At 48.5% G+C, this 14,076-nt stretch overlaps 1 protein-coding gene across 2 annotated transcripts in view; it reads right to left on the reverse strand.

Annotated features, from left to right (window-relative positions):
- Positions 1–14,076, reverse strand: part of PUS7 (pseudouridine synthase 7) — a 291,175-nt gene that overhangs the window by 113,578 nt on the left and 163,521 nt on the right. For both annotated transcript variants that reach the window (XM_085654146.1, XM_085654148.1), the window contains exons 10-11: positions 13,914–13,975; positions 12,375–12,535 (exon numbers count right to left, since the gene is read on the reverse strand). In XM_085654146.1, coding sequence (XP_085510272.1) covers positions 12,375–12,535; positions 13,914–13,975 — 223 coding nt within the window. The remainder of the gene's footprint in view (positions 1–12,374; positions 12,536–13,913; positions 13,976–14,076) is intronic.

Here is a 14,076-nt window from a genome sequence, read left to right on the forward strand (position 1 = left end):
AGAGGCTGATGGTATGAACATCCCCCCCAAACTTGATTCCAGAAATCGCCAGGTTTTGCCTAATCCTCTGGGCGAGAGGTTCCATATAGGCGGCAAAAAGCAGAGGCGACAACGGACACCCCTGCCTCGTGCCCCGCTCTATAGGGAAGCTAGAGGACGTGTGGCCATTCACCCAAACCGAGGCCGACGGAAACTTGTAGCAGTTAAAAATGTGGGTGCGAAACTTCTCTCCCAGTCCCATCCGTATCAACACCCGCTCTAGGTAGGGCCAGTGGACGCGGTCGAACGCCTTTTCAGCATCGATCGTGAGCAGCATATATTCTCCCGTCGTATGGGAGGCCTTTTCAACCAGATGCAAAACACGTTGCGTGTTGTCAGGTGCTTGACCCTTTGGGATGAACCTCGCCTGGTCCGGGTCGATGAGACCAGGCATATAGGGTGCTAGCCGACTGGCTAATATTCCCGTATATATATCTTAAGATCGACATTCAACAGCGAAATGGGACGGTATGCCCCACAGCGGGTCTGATCTTTCCCTGACTTGGGGATAACTGCTATAAAAGCCCCCAAAAGGTCCGGGGGAATCGCTCCCGCGGCCGAGAAAGAATTGAATAGTTGGGTGAGGAGAGGCGCTAACAGATTGCAAAACTTCTTATAAAAAATGCTTGAAAAGCAATCCGGCCCAGGGGCTTTCGCCAGTTTCAACCGGGAGATGGCAGCGATTACCTCCTCCGGACGAATGTCTCTGTCGAGCTGGTCCGCCTGATGCTTGGTCAAAGCTGAGAGTGTGGCAGAATCAAGAAAGGCGGCTCCATTATCAGCATCCAACTGGGAGCTAGCGTACATGTTAGCGTAAAAGTCACGGAATGCCTCGGCTATGTCCCTATCTTCCGAAACTCGCGTGCCATCCTCTTTACAGATCTCACGTACCCCCTGGCGTTGTCGGACCTCCCGGAGCTTATGGGCGAGAAGGCGCCCGCACCTATCCCCCCCGGTGTAGTAGGCATGCCGCAATCGCAGGGCAGCAAACTCCGCTCTATCTTGATCGAGAGCCGCAAGTTGCTGCCGTACTGCTTTGAGCTGGCGCCTCACTCTGGGGGCTCCCGTCTTCTGATGTATTGGCTCAAATTCCCTTGTTTTTTGGGTGAGATCATCCCGCTTACTTCTGCGTTCTAAATTGACAGCGACCGAAATAGCAATAAACTCTTCCCTGAGGACTACCTTCAGCGCCGCCCACTGTGTCGCTAATGTTGTGTCAGTATTGGCATTGTGAGAAAGAAAATCAGTGATGGATCGTCAGATCTGCACTATTACATCTTCACGGTGTAGAAGAGTGTCCCTAAGGCGCCACACCCTGTCGGGCCACACTACCGGTGGTAGGGTCAGAGTAGTAAGCACCGGAGAGTGGTCGGAAAGGGAAGCCACCCCTATCTCAGCCCCTGATGCCATCGCCCTGACCGAAGAAGAGGCCAAGTGGTAATCCAGTCGAGCATATGTCTTGTGTGCATGAGAATAATAAGAAAATTCCCGGCTATGCGGATGGAAGCTACGCCACAAATCACACAACCCCAACTCGTGTAGACGGTCAAGCCCCGCCGCCGAGAGCGCGCCAGTCTGGTGTGTGCGTTAGCAAGATCTGTCCTGTATGTTGTCAAAAACAAGATTCAAATCCCCACCTAGGAGAATATTGCGGTCATTTGTGGCCGTAACCTCCGTGAGAGCGGAATGCAAAAATCGTTCCTGACCCTCGTTAGGGGCGTAGAGAGCCAATGGTGAAGGTCAAGGCACCCAGAGCAAATCTATAAGCTAATAACCGGCCCCTAATTTCCACCTCTTTCTGCAGGACTTCCCCCTAAACCGCTGGGCCACCAAGATCGCTACCCCCACAGACTTGGTAGGGCCAGAAGAGAAGAGCTGTGTCGGAAACTTTCGGAGCAGGTGACACCCTTGAGCCAGCAGGTGGGCTTCTTGGAGAAGACAGATGTCAGCCTGTGTGTTCTCCAAGCAAGACAGTATGGCTTTGCGCTTTACAGGGTTATTGAGACCCCGAAAATTGAGAGTTAATACTTTAAGCGTGTGCGGGGGCATTCACGTTATCCAGGAGACCCAGGGAGCACAAGGAAAGCAGCGCATCACATGAAGAGGGGGCGAACAGTGAGCGAGCTGTGTGCGCTCCCAGCGTCATTGGAGCCACAGCGACCCCTTACAATAATGGACGTGGAACCCCATAACCCCCCCAACAAAATCCCCAAAACCATACCCAAAAACCTCAACATCTGAGCAATGAAAATCAAAAACAAGTGTCCTCCACCTTCCGGTGAATGGTAATTCAGCGTCGTGGGGTTGATTACCACAATAGAAAGGCCACCCTCCCGCCGACGGCCGGCATAGGAACCAAGGAACCAAACAGTCTGAGCTCTGCCGAAATCAGCCGGATGGGGATTTGGTCAGTCCCGCAGAGATGGTCTCTAGAGCTGCTTGCTGGCCTCTGAGGATCTCCGCCACTGGACGTTTAGTGGCACGCCAACGGCGTCCCTGTTGGTGCCACCCGGGCCTGGAATCCTTTGCTTCTGCCAGGGAACCATCATCTCCGCTGTCCTCCGCCGGTAGCTCAACCCCTACCAGTTTGGCCGCCTCTGACAAAGAGCGTAGTTGGTAGAGCGTGTTATGTATGCGGAACATTAGGCGAAAGGGATGGCCCCAGCTGTACGGAATGTTGCGCTGCTGAAGATGCGCCGTGATAGGCTTGAAGATTCTACGTTTGTGGAGCGTGAGCGCAGATAGGTCCTGATAAAGGACCGGCGCATGGTCTCGGAACACCACAGGATGTTTTTGAGGGGCCTTGCAAAGTATGTCCTCCTTGGTGCACACTAAAATGTCGGACGGGGAGGCGGACGAGGGCCTCGGGGGTCCCACTCTTTGCGCCCGGTCGATCCGCAACTCCGTCTCAGGTGGTCGATCCAAGATATGATTAAAGAGTTCCCTCGTGAAGCTAAACAGATCTTTCGAGTCCTCAGCTATCTTTACTCCGCAAATCCGTATGTTATGGCGCCGAGACCGATTTTCCAGGTCTTCGACATGAGTCTGGAGGTCAACCTGCTGATCATTAATCCAAATGATCTCCTGTTGCAAGGCCACCAGCTCTGTGTCGCACCCATCACTTTTGTCTTCTAGCGCGGCGACCCTCTCCCTGATGCCGTCCACATCCCTGCGAACTTCTTTAAGCTCCGCTGTGAACTCCTTCTGGAGGTTTTGAATGTCCGCCCTCAGGGCTGTGAACATGGATTCCAGAAAGAACTTGGTGATCTGCTCAGCTCCCTCCGTCTGCGCGGGCGGAGGACGGGCTGCACTCGCCGCCATGCCGTCTGGCGAGGGGCTAACCTGTACCTTTGCAAACAGTTCCTTCAAGGTCTTGTCCTTACGACCCTTAGGGGGGACCATAACTTGCCACAGGCCAGTCCAGCGGGAACCCCAGTGAGCGATGTCCTCTGTTCCCCTGCTCCTTCCTTCGTCACCAGCCCGTCAGAAGAGGAACCCCACCCCACCTGGGCAGCCGTCCAACGCAGGCATCCCGCCGGTCCCAGCCAGCACCAAAACCCCTGGCCCCCGGCTCATCGTGATTACCGTCCCTTCTCTAGCTCAAATGCAATCAGGTTCAAGAGTAGGGAAGCCCCCTCTCGAACGACAGCGCATCCTCCGCCTCAGCACGGTAAGGCTTGACGGTCCCCCTACAGGTACTCTGGTATCAGGCCGCGTGCTTGTCTCCCCGGGCCCTCAGCCCGCCGCTCTCCTCTGCAACCGTTGTCGCAGCAGCCCCCAGAGTGTGTCCCCGCTCCGCCCGGGGGTTCCCCCTCGCCCCCTGGCGCTCGCCGACGCCTCTCCGCAGGCCCGCTATAGACAGTCCTACTCAACGCTTCCGCCAGACCCCAGTGTCCAGGCCTCCCAAGGCAAAAGCCCCGCAGGGCAGTCCTCCTCGGAGGCGGTCTAGGCGCTTATCAAGAAGGCCGCGCAGGAGCGTTGTCCAGACTCACTGCGCGCCAACAGGCAGGGAGTATCCACGGAGGCCGCTCCCCAAGTGCTAGGGCCCGTGGCACGATGGCATGGCACAGGGACAGGCACAGAGACCCAAGCTCCTCAGCTAGCCACAACCGGCGCTGCCCCTCAGCAATCCTCCGGCCACCCTCGGGCCTTCAGTCCCCCCAGATTTCAATTAACCTCTGCCGCAAGCAAGCTTCAGCCTTCCAGCCAGTCTCTAAAATGGCGGCCCTCCCCTCTAATGGCTCGGGTACCAGCCACCTCTGTCTCCACTGACCCCGCTCACTGCTGAGCCCTGGGTGTCAAACTGTCTGCCAAGGGAATCCCGGGTGGCGCCCCCACTAACCTGGCTGGCAGCCTCGGCAGGCCTCCCCCGGCCTGGCGCCTGTCAGTCTCCGCTGCTCTGTGAACTCGTCCGCCCCCACTGCTCCTTGGCTCCGATTCCCGCCGTGAAGATCCGCCGAACCGGCCCAAAGACCCGCCGGCAGAGCTGCTTTAACCAGCAAAGGGCGGGGGTCGCAAGGCCTGCTGCGTTCTTGCTCACCCGTTCTTCCCGGTACCATCGGGTATCACCAGGTCTCTTCTCCTCCGACTGAAGGACTCGGTCTCCGCTGCTCAGCCACCAACGCCGCCACACCGCACTTCTCGGCCCTCTGGCCCTCCGATTACTGCGGCTGGAGCCTCTCAGATGTACCACTGCAAGGCGCTTCCAAGTCCCGGGACACCCACCGCGCTGCAGGCTCCACCTCGGCGGCCACGATTTCTGCGTGGTGTCCGGCCGGACCTCGGAGCCCTCACTCTCCCCTCGTGACGACCTGGTGCCTCCACTTCGGATCCTCCGGGTCACCGCTGGCCTACACAAAGCTCAAGGGGAGCGCTGTCACCGTCATCGGCCGCCACTTCTGCGAGGCCGTTCCTGCCGCCACTCCAACTCCAGGGCCCCGTAGACTGGACCTCACTGGGTGTCCTCGCCAGAGCCGCTCCGCTATATAGCTCGGGAGGCGAGCCCCCCCCGATCCCCACCGCCACTCCGGCCGGCCTCTTGTCTGTGTCGGCCCTCCGTCGGCTCCCTGGCAGAGGTCGGTAGACGCTAATGTGGCCCAGGGGCCGATGCTACAACAGGCCGCCGGCGGGAGCTCAGAGGCAGCACGTCTGCTCACCCCGCCATCTTGGCCACGCCCCCATAATACTGATTTTAAATCTAGCGGCTCCTTGTGCTGTGTTTTCCTCGAGACACCTCTGGAAAACTGAGCAAACTATTACTTCAAGACATTCTCATGAAAGTTGTACTCTTTACACCAATGTATGCCGTATATATCCTTGTCTGACGCAAGACTGGCACTGCAGAGACGCCTTTCACGAAGCACCTTCACCCTTACTCCTCGCTGGGCCTCGTGCACAGACAGGCCAGGCAGAAGGAAACCCCAAGGAGAAAAAAACGAAATACAATTTACACCATGGAATTCTGTCTCAATATTCAAGTTGCAAGGATCGCACCCCAGGGTTTGTGTTTGGCTTAACTGGGCTCTGCTAATTAAAAATCTCTCTAGCCAAAGGAAACAAGCCCTCTCCAGCCAGCGACACTTCCTTGCCGATGCAGAGGGGCCCGAACAGGGACCGCGGGCGAGCTGCTCCCTCCCGGCTTCCATGGGAGTCATGGGCCAGTCCTTCCTGGTGCAGGGGCCAGCAGGAACAGGTCTGGCACTTTTTGAACTTTCGGACAGTTTCTCCTCAGGGGTGGCGCATTCACCTCAGCCCCGTATGTGGTGGCCTCAAGAACAGACACTCACTATGAGCGCTCCTCCGGCAAGCAATGAAAGAAAATAGGGCTCACCGACTACATAATGCCGACCGTGTAACACCGCAAGCAAGAGGTTCAGTCCTGATGGGAGGTCAAAAAAGGAGACAGGGCGGTAACAAGGAGGGACTAAGAAGCCTCATTATCAATCGGAAGTCAGCATTTACCGTGGACGATGATGCCAGCCAATGAAAAATATGGGCGGGGCTTCCACACTACTTCTAAAACATACCCTAATGCAGCATGCCTCGGAAAGCGAGCAGCGCATGCGCCGCAACGCTAGGCTTCACCTAAAAATGCCAAATATTTAATAATTTGCTATTAATAAAAGCAACAGGAAAAACAATTGACTGCCATGGTTGAAGGTAGCACAATGCATAATAATTTAAAGATGGCTGATAGATTTTTAAACGATTATACCAATAAACTAATGCAATGGTGTTGGTAACTGGCTTTTATCCGTGTTAATTAATGCACCAAGATTTTATCCTGTGTGGCTGACATGAATGTCACGATTCCCGCCAAGAGTCATTGCCATTATATTTAAAACAGCTTTCTATAGCCTTTCTGCAAATTTGTAGTCCCAGTCGTAAAAAAGCAGGTTTGAACATGAATTTATGATTGTTTTCTTAGGACTGGGGACATACAAAGAAGGTGAGACATCCTATTAGATTTTTAATGTTGCAAAAGGTGCATGTAGGGAGGTCGGTCTCTCATTTGCCTAACTAAAGTCAAATAAGCCAAATCTTAGTTTAAGTTCTCTGACAACTCCTTTGGAGTAGAGGAGCTAGTCCCCTGCAGCCACCAAAGATGCAAGGTTGGGTTCACTGCCCTACTGCTTACCAGGACTACTGACGCTGCAGCTGCCCAGGAAGAGGTCACTGTGCTCCCCCAGGTCAATTCCGTCCTCCCTCCAAGTGTGAGGACACAAGGACCGACGGGAGCCGCACAGTACCAATATCTGTGGTACCGGACCAATTAAAACAACCAAGGCTTGTTGTATTCAGAACGGTCATCAACACCGAGGAAGACCAACCTGACTTCAGGGACAGCGAGACTACCATCGAGAGAGGCCCTGCTGTCCTGTTTACCCCTTTTGTGCAGAACCAAGACAAAGAGTGAGCCTCTGACCGCCGCCACCCAACACCTCGAACTACCTCTGCACTCACGCCCCACAGCCCGAGTCAGAGGGAGGTGGCGGTGCCAACGGGGTACTAACTCCTTGCCCAGACTAAAACTCCCAGTCGGCACCTGCCGCCTCTTTGTGCAGGCCCCCTAAACTGTGTCTCCTGCAGTGCAAACCCAACACCTAAAAGCACCACTGCACCCGAGCCCCACAGACCGAGAAGTGGAACAATCGTGTCCCTACGTGCCCGAGCATCATAAGGACTGAGCCCTCCTGTGGGCTGTCCCGGATTGGCCCCCAGTTGCAGCCTCTTCTCAACCGGATCGTTTCCCATTGAAGTGAATGGGGCCCCCAATGTTGAAACACCTTTTACCTGGCCGCCCCGGTGCCGCCCGAGGTGCCTTGTTGGTGCTGCCTTGGACCTTGCCCCATATTCACTCTAAGTACAGGAGAAGGGTCCCGTAAGTTGCTGACAAGTGGCCAAATGCAGTGTAGGTGTTTTCCCCATAGGATAACCGCACCAAAAATTGCACTGTGTGACCTTTTAAAACCTGTAAAAATTCCTATCTTGCAAAGTACTTACCCGATTCTGATGATCTTGGTATCTAAATTCATATAGGAATATGTGCTATTTCTATACATTGGTGTCGGATTGCTTCATTTAGTGTGTGTCTCACTTACTGCCTTTGACTGTGCAATAAATGCTTAGCACTACCCTCTGATAAGCCTAACTGCTCGCCCACACTACCACAAAAGAGAGCATTTGGATTATCATGTTTAGCCTCTGTCAGCCAATTGGGGTTTGCTTGGACTCTTACACAGTTGTTCACTATATAAAGAGCCAGAGTCCTACAATTTCCACTGGAGAAAAAGTGTGACACCCTAAATTCTCAAGATAATTATTTATGATCATGCAGGAGAGAACATTCTGGCCTTTTTGCTGTGGATGCACAAAGATAATTCAAAGTATCATATGGAGATTTCTATATGTGAAAGAGACTTAACACGGAGGAGGACATGGTATCATCAAAGGTCAGGTTACCTCGTCCAATTAAAGGGTATGATCTGGAGTTTTCGCAGCAGTGTTTTTGCCTGAAATGTTTAGGAGAATCTGCAATGTGTAGGCTCCAGCAATGAAAACGCTTCAGCAATTCTGCTGTAATGTAGGCAGGTTCAAGATACTCTAGACTGGCAAGAATATGCTAGAATATTTTATGCGAAATGGAGCAAAGCAGCAATAGCTGCTTGAAGTCGGGCCGTTAATGATGGCTTTGAATGTGATTTGTTCTACAGCTTGCTAAACTCTGCCCTAGTTTTAGACACAAATGGTATGGTATGCCTTATGAATATTCACAACACAGGACTTTATGAGATAGGAAGCCACTGTACTTGGTTCGTTGGTCACTCCCCTCCTACTCCTCCAAGTCCAGCAAAAGATTCAATAGGAATCGGGGTGAGGCTATATCTGTTGATTCTATTTCCTGTGTCTAACATGGTGTTTAAGCATATTAAACAGTACTCTGATAAGTACAAATTACTCACTGGAACAGCTGTTCTATTTAGTTTTACATCCCTCCCCAATACACATTGGCCATCGTCCCATGTATGAGAACTGAATGAAGCATTTTGCACAGCATAGGACCAAATGAAAGAACCGTCATGTTTATGTACCCTTCCACTCCCAAAGAATGCAAAGCTTTCCCATTTCATTTTTATTTCTTACTATCGACTCATACAATTCCAGACATGAGGGGATGGAGGACTTGCAAGCTGTAGATGGGGGAGTGCTGAATTAAGCAGGACTACAGTGAGTAACTTGTACTTACTCTTAATAAAGTAAAGAACATATGTTTGTCACCATGAGAACCGATTCATTCAATATTTCACTCTGCATGGACTCATCAAACTAAGCAACTTCCCGAATGCATAACATTTGCAGAAAGTGCAGAGTATAGCCAATCAAGTTTCCTTGAAGATCAACTCAATAGAAATGGGCTGTTGGAAAGACAGTTTTTACTTTGGGGAAACGCATTAGCATTTTTAAAACAGCCATGCACAGTAACAGTCCAATACGCAGGTGTACGTAAGGGTCTGCATTACCCGATTAGAGTCACAGTACATAGCAGATAATCTGGATTCAGTATGCTTCAGTTAGGACTGAAGGCCCTTCCGTCATCCAGTGCAAGGAAGGTTTTCTCAGCACGTGAAGGAGGATTCCAGAAAAAGTTGGGAAAACAATTAACTGAGCTATATGGAGGTTTGATAAAACCTTCACAACTGATTGAAAGGAGGATAGTTAACCGCTTCAGTGCCCATGACGAGATGGTCTCGTCATGGAGCGCGGTTGCGCTGTGCCCATGACGAGACTATCTCGTCATGAACCCCGCCTGCTAATGCAACGGCCGGCACAGGGCGGGGAAAGGGCGTGGCACTGAAGGGGTTAAGATAATTCACCATTAAGGAAGTCATGGGTTTCCTGGTAGAAAAGAATTGAACCCTCGTTAACTTGAAAGGTTGACATAATGACATTCAGAAAGTGGAATGAAGAACATGGTTTCAAAAGTCTCACAGTACAAATCTTAGAACAATTGTCAAACCCAAAACAATTGTGATATGAAAACTTAAGGTAAATACTGGTGGGCCCTTAGAAGGAACTTTCACAACATCCCTGGGAAAGGAAACCACTACGTGGATTTCTACGGTGCGATTCACAGCAAGGTTGCTAATGTAATGAAGAATTATGATCAGTGATCTATGAGACCCGATTATCGTTCCTTCCCAGAGCACTGTGATCAAACCCAGGCTTGTTGTCTTCATACAATGTTGTTTTGTAGATATCTATCTAGCTGTTTGAATGATTGGCAAACTATCCTAAGACTTTCCTAGCTCATCGTAGGTTAGAACTTCAGAAACCTTCCAGCCATGGCAAGTTCACTTAAGGAAGGCGAAGTCACACTGTCCATTACACCCCACAATTAGAACAAACTCTCTCCATCTGAAAGGATGTCGGAAAGCTTCCACTTTTACTTTAATCAAGCCCAGAACCAAAATATTTTGGGCAGTCCTATGCAGCACACTGGAGTTCTTTTAACGTTGCTAACCATTTTCTGATCAACTCAACTGGAATGCATCCCCAAAGAGGAAAGGATATCCACCATTCAGAGAAGTGATGTTTGTAAGAAAAACAGTGTCTTAACAAATCCACTGATGTGTAAACAGAGGGCAATAACCCACTGCACAACATTCATTCATCACAGTCTGCTGAGTCTGTCCTAATGAGCAGTCTGAACCATCACCAAATCTGTGGCAGAGAGGAAGGTTTCCTTTTACTAAGCCCATAGCCACATCTCCAGGACTAGTGTTCATAGGGGAGTGGAATGACTTCCATCACACTTTCACACAGAACATAACCATAGCGCAGCCTTTGACACAAGAGTTAATTAAGGAAGTAAAGTTTAACAGAGATAGGCAGTTTGCTTCACAGCTCTAAGATGTTCAAATGCAGCGATACGTCACCCATAAACCATATGTTGTTGAGCTTAGAAGAGGCCTCGTTGGCTACATAGCCATACAAAGAATTATTCCAGGGTACATGAGCTCCAAGGAAAGGATGGAAATGTTGGCCAAAAGATGTTCTTCAGGACCACCACCACTCCAGGTCCTGAAAGATGTTTGGGGAGATGGGAACCCACTGGAATTCAGGGTGAACCTTACCTCAGTCAAGTCATAGAGAACACTATTCACCTAATATATGGATTCTGATTTGCAGGACCCCTAAACACAATAGGGGAAATACCAAAGGCTTCTGAAACTTTTAAACTGTGCTTGAATTCTGTGCATGGATACAATGGTTGGCTTAATTAACAGTCTAGTGAAGAAAAAGCCTTTCTCAATATTGTGCCTAAAGATGCTATTAAAAACATGTTCTCTCTGTGCATGCTCTTAGAATTATTTTACATTTTCTTAACACTGCCTAAACTGGAAACTGGAAGAAAAAAAAACAGTGTTGGCACTTAACTGAACTATGGCATTGGCTAGAGACAAGGGAGTTCTAATTAGGCAGCCATTTGAAGAAGGGTAGAGGTATATTCCAATGCATGTCAAATGAACCATCAGGTAGAGGCAGAAGTCATTCACCTAGCAGCACAGTCTAAGGGTAAAGCAATCTCCAGTGCCAAAACCATGGGTATCTAAGATGGGGTTCCCAAATACAGATGTAAAGAACAAGTTACTTACCATCAATAATGAGCTTTCTGGCAAATACAGTCTTGCCGGGCAAAGGAAAGGGCACAGCAGATAAGGCCATCTTGAGGAGTATCAACATCCACCTCAGCGCATAAAGAAACGAAACAGGACCAATTGCCAGAATAAACAGATTTAGTGGAGGGGTGATAAAATCACGTCCATCAACTCAGCAGGGAGATTATTACGCCGCTCAATCTCCAGGAATTAAGGCTCAGGCTCTGAAAGTTGGGATGCAGAACATACGCCTCCTCTCGCAAGAGGAGGTCTGCCATGAGTGAAAGGGGAGGGCACCGTGACAGGCAGTACAGATCAGAGTACCACACCTTCAAAAGAGTAATTCACAAACCCTGGATATCTCTAGCATGGCTGACAGATGGATAGGAAATAGAGTGCAAATTTGGTCTATACAAATACAAGTTATGAAGTCCTGGTGTGAACTGTCCCAAATAGTTAATATAAAAGTCTTAACATTAGTTTTCAATCTATAACACTATCATTTAATCTGCCTTATTTTGGGCTATGTTAATATATATATCTCTTATGGCAGTATGCAGAGTTGCAATCTGTTCTTCATGCCACACTTTCTGAAATGCAATTCAGTAAATTTTATGAGGAAAAACATATTTGCGGAATATTTTTGCCCAGACTCTCCCTTTCTGCTTAGCTACTGCTTGGTATTCCATTTAGAGAGTTGATAATCCACAGAGTGCTTCACCAGTAAAAATGTGTTCTTTAGCATATAGCAGTTCTTCTTGTTAGTAGCATTCTCTATTAACTCCCAGAACCCACTTTCATCTCTAATAGTATTACAGCTTGAATGGACCTGTTCAAAATGAAAACATCTTAAACGGAGGTTTGACAATCCCACCATCATGGTCAAGGCACATCTACCAGTAAAGGCACACGCTAGCAGAGCAGCCCTAGGATAATTTCTACATGTTCAGAAAGTGAATCCAGAGTAAGTAGGGCAGCCATATTTACAAAAACATTTAGTTTAAGCAAGTCTTCTGTCAGACAAGAATAGGAGAAACACATACATCATTACAAAAGCTACAAGAACAAGGATTACTAACACACTACGAGAAACCCATTCCCTCTAAAGAGGAGTTAAAAAGAACATATTTAGCTTAGAGTCCATGGAGAACTGTTCATTACAATGGGTATACTCACGATGCCAAATGCAGCGATAATATTCTTCAAGCCGTACATTGAAAGTCCTCGTAGTAGCTGTCCTTCCACGCATCTTTTCACGGTAAGCTTCTGGAGAGCTGCCTCTGGATCTTTCGTCTTTTCCCACTCTTCTCTACATTTAACTAAATAGTCTCTTTCAGCTGCAGACAAATTCGAAAAATACACATATAATCTATCAAATTCCAAAAATAGCACAGTACAACATTCCCTTCAGTCTATTTGTTATTATTTAAAGAAAGCCTGCTTCAACAAGAGAAACTTTTGAAGCAGGTCATGGTAGCACATTGGTGGTAAATGTTTAAAAAAACTATTCTCTGTCACTTTGATAATAAAAATTCATTTCAAGCTGTAGACAAGCAGGGAGGTTCACTGTGATATTTGCCTTGAATTTTGCCCTCATATGCTAAGCATGACTTTTGTCTCACAGAAGCTTTCCAATGGTGCAAAACCCACACACATCTGGCATCAGAAGCTGAATAAAAAGGGTACATTTCGACAGTTGTTTCCAGATGGGAGGGAAGTAACCGTGATGGGAGAAGGGTGATTCTTATAACCTACATCCAGACATAATAAATGAGGAAGAGGAGAAGGAAAAACTATAGATGTACTGGTAGTAAATACAGTGGCAGACGTTGATTAAAGCATTCTATCCATTACTTGTTTTGCTTTTTGTTTTTCAAAGGGGCTGGTGAGACATTGCCATTGAATATTTGGTGTATTGCTTCCTAAAAGTCACTCAAAAGCTGTAGCATCGGTTCATATGGAAAGGATGTTAATGTCAGCAGGGCCAGGCAGACCATGGCAGCTATTGCTCAACAAAACTTGTGGTTGTGGAGGAGGTATGTCTGGAGCAAGCACTTTAGGGCTGGCATTCCCTATTCTACTTGTGGATGGCCACAACTTTAGGAAGAACATGACTGCTACAGATTTTTTGCTTCTCAGCCACTGGATCAAAACTCTGACCCAATGTCTCAGTTCAAGGCCATATAATACTTTTGCCTCAATCTCGCTAATCGCTTTAGAGTGCATCTCCCTAAAAGACATGCAGGCCTCCATGTTGTGAGTGGCACAAAAGTACCAACCGTAGCAATTGCGGAGATAACAGACCATCTTGTTGTACTTGCACATGGGGGAGGGGTGGGAGCTTGTGGGGATGTAGAAGGTGTGGGTCAGGCAGCAACAAGAGGTTGTGATGAGATAAGGGGCAATTACAGTATTGTTATATGAGGGCATTAACATTTGGTAAAATGTCTTCTTCACAGAATACTTCCTTGTCTATTTAAAACACATTTAATATTCTGAATGGAAATCATGAGATGCAAATATGTTGCATACCAATACACCTTTTTATCCATAGAATGCATGATATTGAGGGCCTATGCAGATTACTGGGTATATTATCATCCACTAGTATGCATTATTTTCTTATCTGTTTGTGCTGCAGTGTTTCAGTCTAAACAACATGTCCCTATAGTGCCTTTTTAAAGAAAGTATTAATGGGAAGTGCATCTCACTTACCTCCAGGTCTAGGTTTTAAGATTAAATCCATTACTTCATTCCAGTTGTTTTGCAAAATAGCTCTGAAAGCAGAAGGCAAGCCATTTAGTATAAATATTTTGCTTGTGTTTTCAGTCATGGTACACAACAAAGGAAAATATACACTTGTGTCTTCAGAGAAAAA

The sequence above is a fragment of the Triturus cristatus genome, chromosome 4_1 (genome assembly GCF_964204655.1).
Source record: "Triturus cristatus chromosome 4_1, aTriCri1.1, whole genome shotgun sequence".
Classification (NCBI taxonomy): Eukaryota; Metazoa; Chordata; class Amphibia; order Caudata; family Salamandridae; genus Triturus; species Triturus cristatus.